The 19760-nt window shown below is 38.1% G+C and overlaps 1 protein-coding gene across 2 annotated transcripts in view; it reads left to right on the top strand.

Annotated features, from left to right (window-relative positions):
- Window positions 1-11790: 11790 nt before the first annotated feature.
- Window positions 11791-19760, top strand: part of LOC307010056 (zinc finger matrin-type protein 4) — a 123246-nt gene continuing 115276 nt past the window's right edge. Inside the window, exons 1-2 of one of the 2 annotated variants that reach the window (XM_079634426.1) lie at window positions 11923-12139; window positions 15172-15253. In XM_079634426.1, coding sequence (XP_079490552.1) covers window positions 15215-15253 — 39 coding nt within the window. In that variant the 5' untranslated portion in view covers window positions 11923-12139; window positions 15172-15214. Of the gene's footprint in view, window positions 12140-15171; window positions 15254-19760 lie in introns of both variants that reach the window. The other variant, XM_079634427.1, reaches the window with a different exon arrangement.

The following is a 19760-nucleotide window of genomic DNA, read 5'->3' as shown; positions in this document are numbered from 1 at the left end:
ATCATACTTTGCCTGCCCGCTGCAGCACCGAGGTCCAAATCCTATTGCTTTTATGTGGCTTCAGAGGGCCGTTGACTCCAGCTAGGGCTTAAAGAACCATGAGGCCCCAGAAAATAGATCAAGCATGTAAGGACAGCATTGAGACACTTTGCCACCTTACTGGAATAATTATTTGACTCGTTCAACCTAATGATGGTCTTATCCTCAGAGCAGGGACAGTGATGATTGAAACGGGGGAAGAAACCCCTCTGTACGGTGGAATAGAAGGCCAACACATTTACTGCTATAAAAACACAAAAATCCCTCACAGAAAGAGCTCTATTGTTGTCGAGGATGGAGAGCGTGCCATATGTACACAGCTCTAATGAGACTGCTGACAGCACAGGCAGGAGAAATCAAAGAGTACTGAAGGTGTCAAACTCATTGAGCTGTAAAAAGGACAAACAGAACTGAGCAGGTGCAGAGCTGACTGTTATACTCTCGCTTTTTTATTTTCTTTTGTCCTAAAGTGGTATTTTTGTCCATAATGAAAATGATGTGATTTAAATTGCTTGCAAATTTTGCTTACTATTATTTATATTGCTTGCAATTGTATAGCTATACCCATTAATAGACACAATACTTTCTTGAAAATCAATTCCAGAACAGCGCTACAACAAACATAATGAAATGACCCTTCGCAATAGATAATGCGTTACAATGAACGCTGTTAGTGAGCTATATGTCATTCATCTGTTCAATAACATACATTAATCACATGTTGAGTAATAAAAAAAGTAATCTCTGTGTCGCTTTAACAACATTTTAAATCCCTCAGTTCTCGCCATCTCCAAAAAGCCAAGCCAATGTTGATTCTTGTTTTATTACGAGCTCTGTCACGTTCTCTATTCGCCAGCAGACCCTACTCTGTTTTTTCTTTAAACAGGTGCTTACCCCGAGGTTGGAGATTTAGTGCTCCTTGTGAACCTTTCTGGCTCATAGTGTCAACTAACCCACGTCTTTCCCACACCATACATGCGTCAACTTTTTTCCAATGTATGGATATGACAAGACATGCACAGTTAAGTAACGCAAGAACCCAATTACACATGAAAAGCATCCCGCTCTGTCTGAAATATAAACACTTATAACAGGCCCATAGTGAATTTTGTTAAGATAAAAAAAAACGGTTTGGAAAAAGGATTGATGGTGTGTTGACTCATTTGTTTAATTTTGAACAAAAAAAAGTTACAAATAGCACCTTTAACATGGGCTCATTCTAGTGGATGATTACTGGGTTGGCATAGACACACACACACAGCAGTTAATCATTAAAAATAAATAATCACCAAAAATAAATAAATAATAAATGAATAAAATCTGCCTTTTAACAAAGATATGTTAAAAGTTCTGATATTTCCAGTAAAGGTGCTGAATGTAACTTTTTCCCTCTACGAAAGCATACAAATACCATAATATATTTGCATATATTGAGGGAATATGCTAAGTTCACATACTCGTTTCTCTGAAAAACACTTCGACAGCCAGTTACTTTAGTTTTGAAATGTGCGTTTCCAGGCTGGAATGTTTGAATTTGTTTTGGTCTGTGATTCTGCACGTTGCCAATTTACCAATTTCCATTGTCCATGGCGCTCGTTTATGTTGCTGGTGCTCAAACTGGCAACCCGTGTGAGCGCTGTCCAGTCTGAGGAGGAAGGGGCGGGAGAAACGACGATCTATCAGATATCGGATTTTGAATTTGATTGCAGTACCTTTTTTGACCACTATTCGTTCTTATAGACTGCACCTTTAACACTCCATCATTAAAAAACATTGACACAGATTTGCAGTGTTAATGCTAAGCCAACAATAATTGTTTCTGGATGCACCATCATCTAACATTATTAAAAGCACATACGTAATTCAACTTGCATTACCAGAGAGAAAACACAGATTTCTCAACATTTTCGATCATCTCCATGCAAGGAAATCTCTGTAAAATGTTCTCTGAAAATGATGGCTATTGCATTAGGAGGATAACGCTCTTAGCACTCAGCGCTAATCGAGTTTAATGGTTTTACCAAGCAAACTGAGCAGCATCCTGCTGAAGCATTCAAGGCCTTCACCTCTAACCATAGAGCTGTTGACCCAAACATCAACCCCAGGGAATCCACTTCCCCTAACCACTAATGCAATTAGAGTCGCTGCCAAACATAGAGGTGTTAAGGCCACGTTCAAACATCCATGCCAACATGGCTAAGCTAGCGTGAGCAACAATATACGCAACACTATAAAGAACCCACATAAATGTCTGTGTCTCTCTCCAACCACAGAATAACAATTTATGATTTGTAAAATGAACCATTTGGTCAAGTGGACGGAAAGCCAGGGGTGACGAACTGCATGTTTTTGTCCCTATTATTATTATTTTTTAAACTGGTTTTTATAAAAAGTCCTCTTGATCATTGGGGATGTCTGAAATGTTCCCAGAAACAATGCAGCAAAGAGTTAGAGAATAAAAAAAACATAATAGAAGAATTGCTGAAATAGAAAAGACAGCAGTCAAATTATGCACTCAAGAGGACCATAAAATATCTGTAAAAATATACTTTCACTTCACCTTTTACTGTTCCACAGGTCCATTCTGAGCTCTGTGCCACTGCTTCCAGATATATCGGCTCATTACTTCATCATCCAGCAGACTCTAACGGTTAGAAACTGGAGTCTATCCGGCCATGGAAGATCTTAGGCAACAATGTTAACCTTATGTCAGGACAGCAGCAAGCACTACTTCCTTTGTGAAACATTCAAATCAGCCTATCAAGCATCTCATTAGGCAACGACAAAACTTGAAACATAATTACTTGTTCCTAAAATTTCTGAATAGCAAATATGCTGTGTTTTAATAATGTTTCGTAGTAGGTTAAGTCGTCTGCTAGATTCTTCAAGGGATGTTTATGAGCAAACCCTGGCTCACGTACACACTGCATTTTTAATAATTGGGTGGGATTTGAGTTGGGATTTTTGGTTGAAGTCTTTTTCATGAAGGGTGGAAATATCTGACTGACTTTAGCAGATCAGAAAATTATTAATGATAGAACCCAGTGAAACGCCAGACTGCTGTTCTGTCTCAGGATTTTTTGCATGTGTCAATGAGCTGAATTTTGTGCAAAGCTCTCTAGTTCCCTCCAGCGAATAGAAAAGTTAACTGCAAATTTGTCTTTTTAGCATAAGCAAGGGTTCCAAGATTTCTCTGGTTAGTGTGAACCTGTTAGCCCCTGTTGGTAGATTATGTAACTACACCATCTGGCAGCAAATCGTAATCTTTAACTTTCCCTCCCTCTTGCCATGACATCTCTTTGATTGATGATGTGTGTTTTGGGGCGTGGGCATGACAACCTGTCACTCACATGAGATTGCATCAAAAGCAAACCACAACCATCCAATTAATTCCCATTGGACAAAATCAATTCAAGACCAACATTTTCACTACTCGGTTGATATACGTCACAATAGGGAAGAAAAGACTATCGCAACTTCCGTTTCATGCTGACTTTAAGTCAGGAAAAGAGGAAAAGAGAGGGAAATGCAAAGATGTGTGAGTCTCATCCCTTGTTTCTCATTTTAGCTGGTTTGAAGTCCCTCCTAAATAGACTGTCATTGCACTGTACAAATAAATATAGTATCCAGTAAAATATATCTTAACATCTATAAACCAGAGAAAATTACTTGTAGCAAAACTACATAATATATTTAGACTTTTTTTTTAATCTAGACTAATATATTTAGCTGTAATCTGCATTATCTTGATCTTTCCACTAGATGGCAGAATACACCAGTGCTTAATGACCAGCATTGCAGAAATCCAGTAAAGTACTAATATTTGCAATGCATGTTAGTGTTAATATAACAATTATTGAAGGGATAAATACAAAATAACATTAAAAACTTAAAAACTTTACCACTGATCTTCTGAGATACTCCTGAGGGTAAAGTTGAGCTTTAGACTCCTCTGCAGGGGATACGTCGTTGTTTACAAATTGCTATTATTATTATTATTTATTTTTTACTTGGAACACAATAGAAAGTTCTTATCAAACAAAATAACTTTTTTCCAAAAAAAAAAAAAAAAATGAATAGTGATCTCTGGCTGTCAAATGCAATTTATTTAAATACATATATAAAATTATAATCATGTTAATGCCCAGCATGCCTAATGTAAGTTGTGCATATGACAAATGAAATATATTTACTTGATGTTATGTTGATTCAAACCCCTGGTTATAGGGTCACTGAAACAGTTAATAGACAAGACATGCCTTTGACTGAAAATTAATGTTTCACGCTTAATGGGTGTATCTGGAATCAGAAGACTTATGCATTAACAGTGAAACTCACAGCGTGAGTTGAAATCTTGTTAATTTCTCTCCTCTCCACATGTTTACCACTCAGTGTGAGGGAAGAAAACTTAATGAAACGTTTTGATGAGGGCCTGAAGCTTGAATAAAATATCAAGCTTCTTCAGTACACACACACACACACACAGCACAGCATCATATCTCAGAGCTCAGGTCATTTGCATGCAGACAGGTGATTGACAGGTCTCATTCCTATATCAGGTGTCTGTTGAAGTGGGACATTCTCCATGCTTGTTGCCAAGAGCTGTAAACCCAGACAGCTGTTGGAGATTAATGCATAAGATTTATCATAGCTCTCAATGACCACACTATGAAAGACATTTACTCTTGGGCTGGATGTGTCAAGAATTACTAACATAAACCTATCACATTTTAAACTTACAGACAGATGAAAGTGTTCGTCTGTAATTAATATGCAATGCCATCACACCCTCCAATGTATACTCCACTTCAAAAGCCTCCGTACTGACATAGAACTAGGCACTGAAGTAAATTCACGTTTATTTGTAAACCAACGGCATCCTCTTTTAGGTCTGTTCGACAAACACAGAAGTTCACCTTCTGTCAATTAAGTTAAACACATTCAAAAATGATAAACTACTTTGTTTATTTATTTATTTACATTTTTAGAAGAACCTTTGAAATCTGTTGGATGTGCAATTTTCAGTTACAGATGTACACGGAATTACACTGACACAAAGTCTTTATCAAAAAAAAATAAAATAAAAATAACCATTGGTGGGTAATGCATTAAATTGAGTTTTGACTTTTTTCAAGTAACTAGTTAAGTCACACATTAGGCTACTTTAAAAATTTAGAGAAATCTAAAGGTGAAGGTGCAGCGGCGTTGTAGTTATAGACTAATATGAGGAGGGATTTACTTATCTCACTTGTGAAAAAAACAGATTCAGTATTCCTCAAAATAAATAAAAACAGTGAAATGCAAATTCAGCATATTATGAAAACCGGCTATAACACAAATATCCTTTATGTATTTAATCTCACTTTATTAACCAATGTCTTTGCTGCTGACATTTGATGATCCAATTCAACCATACTAATAAGAAAAAATAACTTTAGATAAGCATCACATTTGTGTTTATTTATTTTTTATTTCTGAAGTAAGAGTGTTGAACTTTCTTATGCTCCTATTCAATTTCTTCTGCAATCCAGAATGACAGCACAGCTGAAAGGATTGTTTGAGCTGCGCCATCTACTGTACAGGCGCGAATTTACACTTCCTTTAGCCTGAGGCTTAAAGGGTTAGTTCACCCAAAAATGAAAATAATGTCATTAATGACTCACCCTCATGTCGTTCTAAGCCCGTAAGACCTCCGTTCATCTTCGGAACACAGTTTAAGATATTTTAGATTTAGTCCGAGAGCTTTCTGTCCCTCCATTGAAAATGTATATACAGTATACTGTCCATGTCCAGAAAGGTAATAAAAACATCATCACAGTAGTCCATGTGACATCAGTGGGTTAGTTAGAAGTTTTTGAAGCATCGAAAATACTTTTTGGTCCAAAAATAACACAAAATAAGACTTTATTCAGCATTGTATTCTCTCCCGGGTCTGTTGTCAATCCTTCACAGTTACGCTGCTGGCGTAAGACGCTGATGACGTGTTATCTGGTGCGCCCGAGCTTCATTTATAGACTGAGGGAAACACACGCTGTAAAAGTGTCTCATCCACGACATGCACATTTACGCACCATTAAAAAAATGATATCCACGCAAACAATGTAGAATAGCTTGAATATAGCGTGCGTCTCCCTCAGACTGTAAACGAAGCTCGGGCGCACCAGATAACACGTCATCAGCGTCTTCCGTCAGCAGCGTCACTGCGGAGTCCTGAACGCAGATTGACAACAGACCCGGGAGAGAATACAATGCTGAATAAAGTCTTATTTTGTGTTATTTTTGGACCAAAAAGTATTTTCGATGCTTCAAAAACTTCTAACTAACCCACTGATGTCACATGGACTACTGTGATGATGTTTTTATTACCTTTATGGACATGGACAGTATACTGTATATACATTTTCAATGGAGTGACAGAAAGCTCTCGGACTAAATCTAAAATATCTTAAACTGTGTTCTGAAGATGAACGGAGGTCTTACGGGCTTAGAACGACATGAGGGTGAGTCATTAATGACATTATTTTCATTTTTGGGTGAACTAACCGTTTAATCATTTCACTTCTGATGTGAAAGGTCCATTTGAATTTCTTTTGTGTGTGCGTGTGTGTGTGTGTGTGTGTGTGTGTGTGTGTGTGTGTGTGTGTGTGTGTGTGTGTGTGTGTGTGTGTGTGTGTGTGTGTGTGTTATAAAAAAAACAAGCAAGTAGATGAGACCAAGCCTAGATGAGAAAAAGCAATGCTAACACATTACTTTCCATAAGTTACTTTTTTAAGGAGTAATGCAATATGCATTACTTTTAAAAGTAACTTTCCCCAACACTGAAAATAGCAATCTAAACTAATGTATAACAGCTACAGGAAATAAACAAACAGCCGAACCACAGAAGCACCATGGTGTAAGTGCCATCAACACAGTTAATTTGCTAAAACTACTAAAAATGAAAATATATGTGCATTTGACAGAAGTGTGCTTCAGCCCTGCAGCTATTACGCTCAGTCCATTAAGCACGCTGGATCTCTGTTTTAGGGGCCAAACGAGAGCGGATTGGAACTCAATCTCTCTCCTGCAGTCTAATGAGCTGTTTCTGGATCCTTGTCTCATCAGATCTAAGGAACGTTAGGCGGGATACAAGCAGCGCGTAACGAGTCCTGTTTGACCTCGTCTCGGCAGCGGGCCGGCGTTTGGCAGCACCTGCTCTCAGCGGCTGTCATCGGATTTCAACCACTGTCCAGACAGACTGGCTTCCACCTCTGACTCTGTCCTGCAGCACGAGCATGTGAGAGACACACGGCCTCTTCCCTGCTGATTCAGAGACACAGGGAGAGTAAATGCCAAGGACATTTCTCGGGGTGCAAACTAACATGCGTGTGGAGACATACTTGCAAAGAAGTATTACGCTTAAAGCTGAACTGTATGTTATAAATTTCTACCGTATCCATCTCAATGGATTGTTTGGGAAACTGTCATAATGATTATTTGGTAACACTTTATTTTGATGGTCCCTTTTGAACACTCTCTTGACTATAAGTAACTTTGCAACTACATGTCAACTAACTCTCATTAGAGTAACAGACTGTCTGCTTAAAATCTGTTAACTCTTTATTGTGTTGGTCCTCCAACAGACATTCTACTGACTATAAGTGTCTTTGCAACAGCATGTCAACTTATTCTAACCTTAACCCTACCAGTCTACTAGTACTCTACTAACACTCTACTGAGGTTAGTAGGTGCAACATTACTTATAGTCAACAGAATATGTTAAAGGGACCATCAAAATAAAGTGAAACCAATTATTTTAGGTGACCCTATTGGGACAAAAATTACACACTTTAACCTGTTACCTTGCCACCTTTTTTAACACAAACACAAGAAATCGCAAAGAAAAAATGTAAATAGATATAGTTCATGAAGCCTTCGGACTACAAGCATCATTTTGTAGGCCAACTCGGAAGATAGCATCGCCCTGGTTCCCTTATTGGCTTTTGGATTATTGCAGAAAATACTGTAAGGTCTGTGACTAACAAAAGCTTATGATTTGTTTTGTACACATTTTGTTCATTGTGATAATCTTTACGAACTTTTTTGAATTTTGAAGCGTAAATACAATCGGCTGAAGTCAAAAGCTAACCTAGGTTATAAATGAACTACACCACAGTCGCATGACTTCAACATCACAATCACTAAGGGTAACGATGTTCAAGTTCAGGGAAGAAGGAGGCGGGAACCGGCAAACATTAAACATAACTTAAACCTGTGTGGCGCACAGGTGACTCATTGACACTCACAGGCCTCGCTCAGTTCCCAAGACTCCCATTTTCACAATATATCGCAATACAAAAATGCAACATTATGTATCGTGGATAGTGACAATATTGTGTATAGTTCACCAAAAAAAAAAAATTCAAGTTTACATACAGAGTTTTAGTGTCAGTACTACATTAAACGGTCCCACTTTATATTAAGTGGCTTTAACTACTATGTACTAACATTGAAATTAATAATTTGATACAATGGACTTATTGTGTACATATATGTTTTTACATTGTACTTATATTTTAAAAATACCTGCTTGTAATTACAGCGGTAATTAATTTATGTAATTACATTTGTAATTACACTGTTGACCTGTCCCTTATACCTTAACCCACCCTTAAACCTACCCATACCAGCACACCTGTCCCTAACCTTACCCGTATCACACCTCAATAGCAGAAAAGGTATTTTACAATACAACATGAACACAATAAGTACATTGTACTTATTTTTCTATGTAAGTACAGTACATAGTACTTAAAGCCACTTAATATAAAGTGGGACCACCAAATGTCTTATGTTACCAGTAAAAAGTGGCCTACATTATTTTAAATATATCTAGTCAGTGACGAGCATATTCGTCAAAAATAATTCTGTATTTTCAGCTCCAGAATAATTAATATTTTTATTATGGTGTCACCACTGTCACACTGTCACCAATGGTGCTGGCATTGGGTTACCAGCACCAAGTCTAAGCCTATTCATTTACACCCACAATGTAACACCAAATTTAGCATTTTAATCAACAGTTTTGTTAATCTTTTTTTGTCTTGGAGTATCGCAGTAATATCGTATCGTGAGTTCAGTATCGGGATATGTATCGAATCATGACATGAGGGTATAGTTACAACCCTACCGGAGAGGGCTCTTTGACAGGGCGTTCCTCCTTTTTCCTCCCGGGTTTCAGCACTACTGTAACAATGTTCAAGTTCAGAGAAGGAGGAGGCGGGAACCGCTGAACGTTAAGCATAACTTTAATAATGAAATAAACATAAACAACAAATCAAAAGTAAAGCACCAGCCCCTCATGGACAACTGCTGCATAAGCTAAAACTAAACACCAACATATAGTCCAGACCTGGTCCTCTCTTGTCCTTCACTGTACTCCTTTTGTCCTTTCAGAGGTTCTCCGTGGGACTCGAGACCTGTGTGTGCTCATTAACACTCACATCAACGGCCTCGCTCTGTTCCCTCGCAGCCTGCCATGCTTGCCACACTAAGCGTCCAACATCTCTTTCAGTCTTACAAAAACATTTTCCCTGGAAGTTCAAGTTCTAATAGTTTGCAAGAGTGTGATTATAAACACAAGGCTGTGAAAGCAAAGTAGTGAAAAGGCTGTAGTCCCACTTAGCCACTGCCTTTTACAAGACAAGTAAAGCTTTAAAAAAAAAAACACACAAGAGGGTATTATTAATGTATGTTATATCGTAGAATAAAACGTGAACAAATATTGAGCTTGTGTTCACCACAGACATTATTTCAAGCATTTAACCCAAAAAAAAAATACATTGGTTGATGATGGAACTAGCTTCCGGGATTTGGTCTAAAAAAATATGGCATCCCTGCAACTATTGTTGTCCCAGTTAAGTAAAGACAGCTAGTTGATTCCCGTTTAACTAGCTAAAAAGTGTCCACAATTCCTTTAAAATCAATAAACCAGGCTGAGAGAGATCAGCAAACCAACATATGAGCCTTGTTTTTAATATTCTTTTCTTTTTTTCAGCAGGTTTCAATAGTGAAATATATTTGTATATCGACTGCTAAACTGAATAACTGATCGTTGTCCCCAGCAACTGCTTTCTGCTAGTTTCATGTGCCTTATGGCACTTTATTTATTTCTTTTTACAACTTAAATCAATATTGGAGTTGCAATTGCTTCACGTTAGGGTCCTGATCACCGTCATGGATTATTTTGCAATAATGACCAGATGACTGTATTGTATACCCTACATATAGACTTCAAACTCAATATTAATGCCTGACAACCAAAACCTGTCTTATAAAATAATATACACCCCCACATTTTGCATCTAATCTTATGCAGTTTGACATTAAAAATGAGTTTGGAAGAGCAAATGTACAGAGTTCAATGTGAAAAGTAACACAATGAAGAGCATCTGCCAGTGCCAGAATATGGTCCTACACATGACACTTGAGACAAATGAACAGCGGCATCACCGATTACCAGGCGCCTCGGATGAGTTGGCTTGCATTGTGATGGGATGGAAATGTTTGGATGCTCTACAAAAGCAGCTGTCATTTCTGCTGAGACACTATAATAGGACATTCATTTCTAAGATTCAGCGAAGGCTTTTGTGCTCAGGAAAAACGTGACATTTTCACGAACAGATTTTGTGTGATTAAACAGTGCCGTCTCAATATGGAGTTAATAAACTGTGAAGACAGAAACACATTTATGCCTGTATAATGTGTTTTATTTAGAAGCAGTCACACTTCTTATTTGGAGTCTGAATTAGAGAGGGAGATACCTGTGAATGTGTGTATACAAGGTTATAATAGCTGTACGGTCTATAAATACGGGTGAGTTCAGTAAAAGTGGGGCATCAGGTAAAACAGGGGTTTTATGAGCAATTGCCATTTAACTATCAGGAGACGATCATATACAAATGTTTTTGCTTGACATATTAAGATGGTGGTGGTCAAGCTTCAACATCTAAATAATCTCAGAAAACACATAGAACATCAAATTGAATGCTTATCTTATAAATAAACCAATAATGAATGAAAATTATACAAAGCGTTGATTGTATTAATATGACCAAAAATGCAGTAATTGATTTCAGAACTAAGTGTCATGTATATGCCATGAATAAACTAATATTGAACTTTTTAGATATCTCAACACAACATCTGGCAAATGTTCATTTATCTGTACATGTCCAAACAAAGATAATTCTGGGTGATATTAGATATTACAGGTATTTAAGTAGGCTATCACATTTTTGTAGCAAGGAGAGCTAGTTTATATATATATATATATATAATAAAATAAAAAAATGCAGCAAAAACAAATCCAGATATAGCAGTGTAACATGTCAACATTTTGTAATTATTCATTTTAAAAAAAGTGATTGTGCCTGTAAATATGGTCATTGTGAACCGTACCATGGTCCTAAATGATTTATGGCATTATTTTACCATGCTGTACCAAGGTATACAAAAACAAACATGGTAGTAGGTATATAGGCCTTTACCTGGTATATCATCTGCTACCATCACTGTACCATGGTCCCGTTACGCAACAGATTTACAACACCAAAGAAACGACAAAAGTATCTAGTTACAGTTTCTTCTCAACAGGGGAGCCCAGTATATAGCAAATGAGCTGTGAGAATGATACCAGCGAGCGCGCGTGTGTGTGTGTGTGTGTGTTTGCAGTGTAATCCATATCTCTGCAAGTAGTATCTCTGGATTACTGACGTGTGTGCCCGCGCTCTTATATCTATTCGCTCTCGCTTTACGCGCAGTTTGATGGCGTCGCCGCGCGCTCCTCTCTGCGTTCTCCGACCATCACTTACGACCTCACGGTTTATTAACGGCGAGGACCACATATTATGATAGAACACTGTCGGGATTGGTTCTACAACATTTTCGCCAAAGTGTTCTGTGGAAACTGTATCTCCGCTTGAGCTCCGAACCGAGCCGTGAGAGATAATAGAAGAAGTTTGCTGGATACAGGTGCGATCTCTCTCTAACTCCAGCTGATGACCACAGTCACGGATCTGGACTGCCGGATTCCAGTAGATCATATCAGATCTAGCTCAAGGTATGCTCAGATACACACTAGTATAATGATGATGGTGATGCCGGTTAGAGTTTAGCTACTCAGTGCAAGAGATCCTCACAGTGATGCTTACAGACATAGACGAATGGGACTAGTTCTCACACTTTTTACTCCAGCAAATATTCCTCAGGGTTGGATTGATGTGGAAAACGTGTATTTTACACATACCTCAGAGTCTTGGATACAAAAAGCTATTTAACACTTTCGCCATACACAGGAAAAACGAGATACAGATCGTTGAATGCACATTGACTGCGGGGCATGTTGTCACACTAAGTTGCCACCATGGGAATCTACTCTTTCTCGACTCTGATTGGAGAAGAATATATTTTTAAACAAAGTAAAAATAAAGGGCATCTTCCACAATTAACATATTCGTATTAACTGTATAGCTCAATTTAATATGTGACACAAAAATAACGAAAAAGCATACAATGGAGATATCAAACTAATGATTTGGCAAACAAACACAGTTAACTTTTCAGTTAAAATCTTTGTTGAATTTAGTTAAAATATCCTTATTTACAACTCTTTTGAACTTGGTGTTTGATATACTTACCCACTGCAAGAGAAAACAAGGTTTTCAGATCTTTTTCAGATCAAACTTTTCACTTCTCATTGTATCATTTGCATCTTCTTCAAATGTTTTTCTTTAAACTAGTGTCCGGCCAGTGTGTCAGAGTGCCGGACTTTGCGTTAAACTGAAGTTGAAGTAGTACACTCTGAGCGGTTAAGAAACCTGATATTGTCAAAGTTTAAATTACATTGATCTTTATCCATTAAGACTCTTATAAGCGCATCCGCAGATAAGAGCTGCCTGTCAGTGTCATGTTACTGCAGAATCTTGAGAACATGTTCATGTTAACAAGATCCAGAATATGTCACATCCGCCGTTGATTGAAATGAGCAAGAAGTGAGCATTACCATTTATCACAGATGTAGACTATAGAGTGCTATAAAGTCTGTTTTATGACCATTTGAAACTAATTGAAATAATAGAACCATGCTGACATGTTCAACCTCTGCCACCTTGATTCATAATGCCCACAGAGTGCACTATACCAACAACACTACATGCACAGTGTTATGTACAACACACTACTTTAACTCAAACACTCCTTTTTGTGCAGCCTTGTCTTTTGCTTTTAAACTGAAATTTATTAGAAGTGTGTCCAGTGTGGGTGTTTTGTTTGGTTTGGGTCAGATATTTGTTACAGTCCTGTAAGACTTGCTTTCTTATGCGTATACCATCTATGATATATTTCCATAAACTTTCACATTGTGCTATTAAGCAGGCAGGGCAGCTTAATAGTAAGGCATGCATTGACTTATATTTAAATTTAGCAGATGCTTAATATTCAACTGTACACTAACTGTATCCCATCACTATATATAAACATTATCAAACACTAAGTTCCGGAATTCTGATTGGTTGAGCGTACTGAACATTGGTATGATTTATGATCAGCGTTTTTTTTTTTTTTTTTTTTTTTAAGCAATATATTATGGAAGGGATAGCAAAGTCAGTGTTTTTTTATTATTATGTTAGGCTTATAATAGTCTATTCAGTATCTGGATTTGTAGCACTTTAATTTATATTTAAAGGAATTACCCAGGTTCAATATAACTGAAGCTGTATTGACAGCATGTGTGGCACACTGTCGATTACCACAAAGTAATTTAGACTCGTCCCTGAGCAAACGTGTGAGCAATAATGCACTTACAATTGAACATTCTTTGACTTCTTAATCCAGTTCCTCCCTTTTCGTGTCATTGTGCTGAGTAAGGGTTTGGCCTTTTCTGCTCATTTGTGAAAGAAAACAGCACGCAACAATATATCATATATAAAATGCATGAGAGTAGCTCTATTTGTTAAAGGGAGAGGTCACCTAAAAATGAAAGTTCTGTCATTATTTACTCACCCTAATGCTATTTTTTCCTTCTTTTGTGGAACACAAAAGGAGAACAGAAGGACTACTTTTGAAGAAGTTTTACAAGGACACAGTCAAGCTCCAAAAAACACAAACAAACACCATCAAATAGTCTATGATGCGTTCACTATATTGCAAGTGATCAGTCAAACAATACTTTTTTTATGAGGAACACACTGACATTTTAAGTATTCACTGAATTCTCACCTCCTCCAAAGCTGTGATTCACCAAAAATATACTTTGAAAAAATAAAAAAAATTCATGAGTAAACACTCATGTATCATCATGTATCATCTCCATATAGAATTTACAGCAGGGTTCATCCCGTATGCTTTGTTCAACAGTCCATTCTTCTGAAATATGCTTTGTTTTTTTTCTGGGTTTGGCTGTATTGTTTAATACTTTACACCTCTGGATGGCAGGTGCATTGGGCTTTCTATAAGGAAGATATATTTGTCCTGTGCCCGCTGTGCTTTATCTATGGTGAACAGGGATTCTCTCGCAGCTGTGACACCCGTCAGCGGTGAATGATAGATACGGTGCTGGTGCGCAGGGGGAAGTTTATGGAGCAAATGATTTGCTGTACCATGCAATACGTGAGCCACTGACTCTCCTGCAGAGACTCAATGCAAGAAATAACAACAGACCTAAAATAGACTTAATATGTGAGTGTATGCAATGTGTGTACGCAAAACCGCAGCTTGTGAGGATGTAGGTTAAAGGATAATTAGGATGTTATTCGGTTGTTTTACGAAAATGACCACCATGACCCATCCCTGTGAGCTAAAAGCGGAGTTCAGATATAGCAGCAATATGATTATCCCTAATTATTCTTAATGCGCTTGGTGTCAAAACCCATGAGGCCTCCTTTAAATACCATATTTTTGCCTAATCAACATAATTGCTCCATCTCAGAAGGATTTATAATTATGTGCCTTTTCTTTTCTTTTCTTTTCTTTTCTTTTCTTTTCTTTTCTTTTCTTTTCTTTTCTTCTTTCTTTCTTTCTTTCTTTCTTTCTTTCTTTCTTTCTTTCTTTCTTTCTTTCTTTCTTTCTTTCTTTCTTTTTTTTGGTCTAAGACAGGCTGCTCTTCTGACCATGTACTCTAGTTTCTCAACACTGCTCCATGGCAACAGGCATGACGATCCAAAAGCACGCATCTTTGGTACATCTCCTGATCTGCATTCATTATTTTTCACACTAATCATATGCAAACCCCCCATGTCACAGTTATGAGATATGTTGTTATAGATGTAATGAAAAGACATTTTAAAATAAAAGACTGTAAATCCTGCAGGTTGCCAGTGCAAATTATAGATCTGATCTTTTCTTCTTGAGTGTGCAATCCGAGCTTGCATATTAAGCAACATCTATTTTAAAACTAATGCTATCATATAATGCTGAAGAGCTTTCTTTGTGGTTTCTGACAATGTCCTTTTGACTTATAAAATAGTCTGTCCCTGCTTCAGCTGGAAGTTACTTTACTAACTAAGATGTAGATACTATAACGTGTGTGTGTGTGTGTGTGTGTGTGTGTAAGCTGGATAACATAAATATAAGCTGAAAATGTGAGCCAGTGTGTCAAGAGCTTTGAGAGGTGACACAGAGTTCTGTGGTGAACATTTTCTTGCTCATCAAGCATGTTTTCTGTGCTTTCTATTTTATAGGCTATATTACATCTATTGTATGTCATATTTTCTGTAGAAAATGTAAATGTTATTCGCCAATGTCTACCGATCCCAAAGAAAGTCCATCTTCAAGTCTTCTATCATATTCTCTGATATCCTCCTTGTAATAAATTTAGATTTGTTTACAAATGTTGTCCCCTAGGGGCAGTATAACCAACATCTATCATGGTGTAAGTGATTTTAGAATGGTACAGTATCTCACAAAAGTGAGTACACCCCTCACATTTCAGCAAACATTTTAGTATATCTTCTCAAGGGACAATACTATAGAAATAAAACTTGGATATATTTTAGAATGGTCAGTGTGCTGCTTGTATAGCAGTAGCCTATATATTTACTGTCAAAATTGCTGATATCAAAAGTGAGTACACCCTAAGTGATAACAGCAGTACGTCGTTTAACCATGCAAAGCCACATGTCCTATTCACCATGTTCGTGTTTTTGTCTGCTTGACAGGACCATTCAAATTTGAGTATCTTGTATTAGAGCAGTTCCAATTTGTGAAATTCTCTCATTGCTGACGACTGGACATCAATATGGCACCTCATGGCAAAGAACTCTCTAAGGATTTGAGAATAAAGGGCTTTTCACACTGGATGCGAATTTGATGCACAAATAATTTGTGCGATGGTTTTATTTTTTGATCAGTTTTTTGTGTAATGAGTGCTTCCACATGAATGTGCTGCGGCGAAAAAAAAATACTTTTATTTTTTCCGCTTCAATGTCGATTTTTTTTTACTTTTGCAGCGACAGAAAAGGCTTCAGCCAATCACATACACTGGATTGTTTATTTGATTGCATGTAAACGTAGCCCCTGATGATTTAAGGACAGCTCACCTTAAGCAGACTGCCAGACGCTGCTCCCTGAAATTTGCGATTTGTCTCGTCAGATGCGGTGCCACTGTCTGAAGGAGCTCCTCAAATTGTCCCACAGACATCCGAAAGTAAGTGCGGAACTGGCCATGATAAAGTTTGAGCTCCTGTACAAGATTAGCATAGCTACTCCCCTTCAGACTCTCTGTTCTTTAAGATTGGGTGCACCCAAAACCTTCTTTTCTGTCTTTTAAAGAAAATGCTAAGCTCGTCTTCACTGGATGGTGATGAAGGGTCCGGTGTGAAAGGGCCTTTAGAATTGTTGCTCTCCACAAAGAAGATTGGTAACACCCTGAAACTGAGTTACGGTACAGGCCAGGGTCATACAGGGGTTTTCCAAGACGGGTTCCACTTGGAACAGGCCTCACAATGGTCAATCAAAAAAGTTGAGTCCTCGTGCTGTGCGTCAGGTACAGAAGCTTCTCGATCCAAGAAGTGTGCGATGCAGCAAGATGGGCCACCCCTCATACATTTATCAGATTCTATAGCCTGGACATTCCTTCTACGCCAGGCACTCTAGTGCTTTCGTCCTAAGTCTGCCTGTGCGCAGCTTCACACTGGGACAGGCAGGGCTCGTTGTGGCATAGTGGGTAGGTACGCATTCCCCAAAGTGCCGGTAGTCGACGCAGTTTGAGTTCCCTCGAAAGGGAACGTCTCGGGTTAAGACTGTAATCCTTGTTCCCTGAGAAGGGAACGAGACACTGCGTCCCTCCGCCACGCCTTCCCCTGCCTGGTAGCGACTTGCTTAATCGCAGAAGCTAACTCTGTTTTGTGCCGGCATCCTTTTTTAGCTTCCGTGTATGCCGTCACATGTTACGTCATGGCGCAACACCAATCAGGATTGGATTAGTTTTATTCGTACTTCAGATGCGTTACGCTAAGGGCGTTCCCTTCTCAGGGAACAAGGATTACAGTCGTAACCCGAGACGCTTCTTTTACTTATAATAAAACATTAAAGGTCCCATGACATGAAATTTTCACTTTCTGAGGTTTTTTAACATTAATATGAGTTCCCCTAGCCTGTATATGGTCCCCAAGTTTCTAGAAATTTCATTCGGTGTAAATCGAGCTTTTGCTATCTTTCTCTGCCTTTCTCTTCTCTGAGAAAATGGAAGCTCAAGTGGGCTGATCTTGAATCTCCTCCTTATGATGTTATAAGGAGAAATGTTACCTCCCCTTTCTCTGCTTTGCCCGCCGAGATAATATTTCCCGCCCATGAGAAAATGAGCTAGGAAGTAGGAACGCGTGCGCGCAATTTTAGTTTGTCCACGAGAGATATCATGGCTTTTGAGCGAGCGAAGCATAATAATTGCTCAATAATTGGATGTACAAATGAACACCGAAGCCTTTTTTTGTAGTTCCTTCATCCAAGCCCCAGAAGAACCAGTGGATTAATTTAATTTTCTCTGGAATTGCGCCGACACAATTCCCCAAAGTTTTGCATGTCTGCGGCAAACATTTAACCGACGACTGTTTCCTCAACTTGGGTCATACTCGGTGAACGTCTGAAAGTAAATCGATCGAGCTACCAAGCAACGATTTCTGATGTGTAATTGTTCAAGTTCAGACAGGTAATCTTTCTCTCAAAATCGTTCAATACTGTTTAATGTTATGCATCACTACGTCAAGCCAGTGACTAAAATATCAACTTCACATCGTTTCTTTTAGTAAGATGAAAATAATCGTATTTAAATTGTGAATAAATGGTATACAGAAAGTGATCAAAGAACAATCTTTCCACACAGTGGGAGTTTATCTGGACACTTGCCAAACTCGTTATAAAATCAATGACCCACGTTACACTGCACAATGAAGGTCTTACTGTATTTACATCATCGTGTTTGCATTGGTGAAAGCAGAGAGAGTGCAGAAACTTTGCAATGATAAGATCTTCATTCTCGCAAACAGACTGTCATCTGCTTGCTCAATGCTCATCACGGCAACATTTTATGTGATGGGAATAGATCTAAATACTTTAAAAACTTCTCACGATTGGCACGATGTCAGCCAATCACAGCAGTGTCCGGTTACACTGAATCTCACAGCAGACACGCCCCTTCAAACAGGGCGTTCAAATCAGAGGCTAAAATCAGGCTAGGAAAAATGCCTTTTATTTCTAAATTATGACTATTTTTTAAACTAAAAACTATACTAACATTATAAGGGCAACCCAGGAAACCTTAAAAAAATAATAAAATTACCCCATGTCATGGGACCTTTAATCTTATCCCAAACTTCTGAACGGTATATGGAATTTTTCCAAACGAATGAATGATAATCTTGTTAGTGACTTAAACACTTTAAAAATTAAAGCGACATTTGTTATTTGACTTATTTTTTTACTTCATGGATGCAAACCAAAATGTAAGATTATTTACAAGAGATGAATCATACGTTTAGTATCAGTGCTAAAATAAAAGTAAAAAAAAAAACAGTAAATACAAATTATTCAGAAAAGCCACAAATTGAAGCGACTATAAAATAGCCAATGCATGCAAAGATATAGTGTCGGTCTGACCTTACATCAGTTGAATTCTATTGACCTTATGTAGCCCCGCCCATTTGCAGCACCCATGTCTTCCGGTTTATATTTGCATGAACCACACTTTTAAAATCTCCCCGGTCTTTTGACATTTGTTATGACATCTACTTCAAACATTTACAATGCTCCTGATAACTGCCATTAACTCTACAATAAGTAAATCCACTTCACCAGCTAATTATGGCATCGCTGTCGAAGAGTAATTAGCTGGTGAAGTGGATTTACTTATTGTAGAGTTCAAACACAAACTTCTAAAGATGGTTGCATGTTTCTATATACACATAAGTTCTATATTATACATTTGTTTTGTAAGTTATTTTTTTTTTTTTTTATGTGGCTTTATTAGATAGGACAGTGCAGATGAGATAGGAAAGCATGGGGTGGAGCTGCCGGAGGTAGGGTGACCAGGGGGGGGGGGGGGGGGGGGGGGACGGGGGGGGGGGGGGGGGGGGGACGGGGGGGGGGGGGTAAGTGTTCAAAAAAAAATTGTAAACACCGCGCGCGCTGGTGACGCCTGCTGGTCAAACGATATAAAATTACTTGTCAAATAATTAAACATAATGAAACAT

The sequence above is a fragment of the Phoxinus phoxinus genome (assembly GCF_949152265.1).
Source record: "Phoxinus phoxinus genome assembly, chromosome: 14".
Taxonomy (NCBI): domain Eukaryota; kingdom Metazoa; phylum Chordata; class Actinopteri; order Cypriniformes; family Leuciscidae; genus Phoxinus; species Phoxinus phoxinus.
Note: the sequence above shows the minus strand (reverse complement) of the source record. Positions and strands in the feature narration are given on the sequence as shown.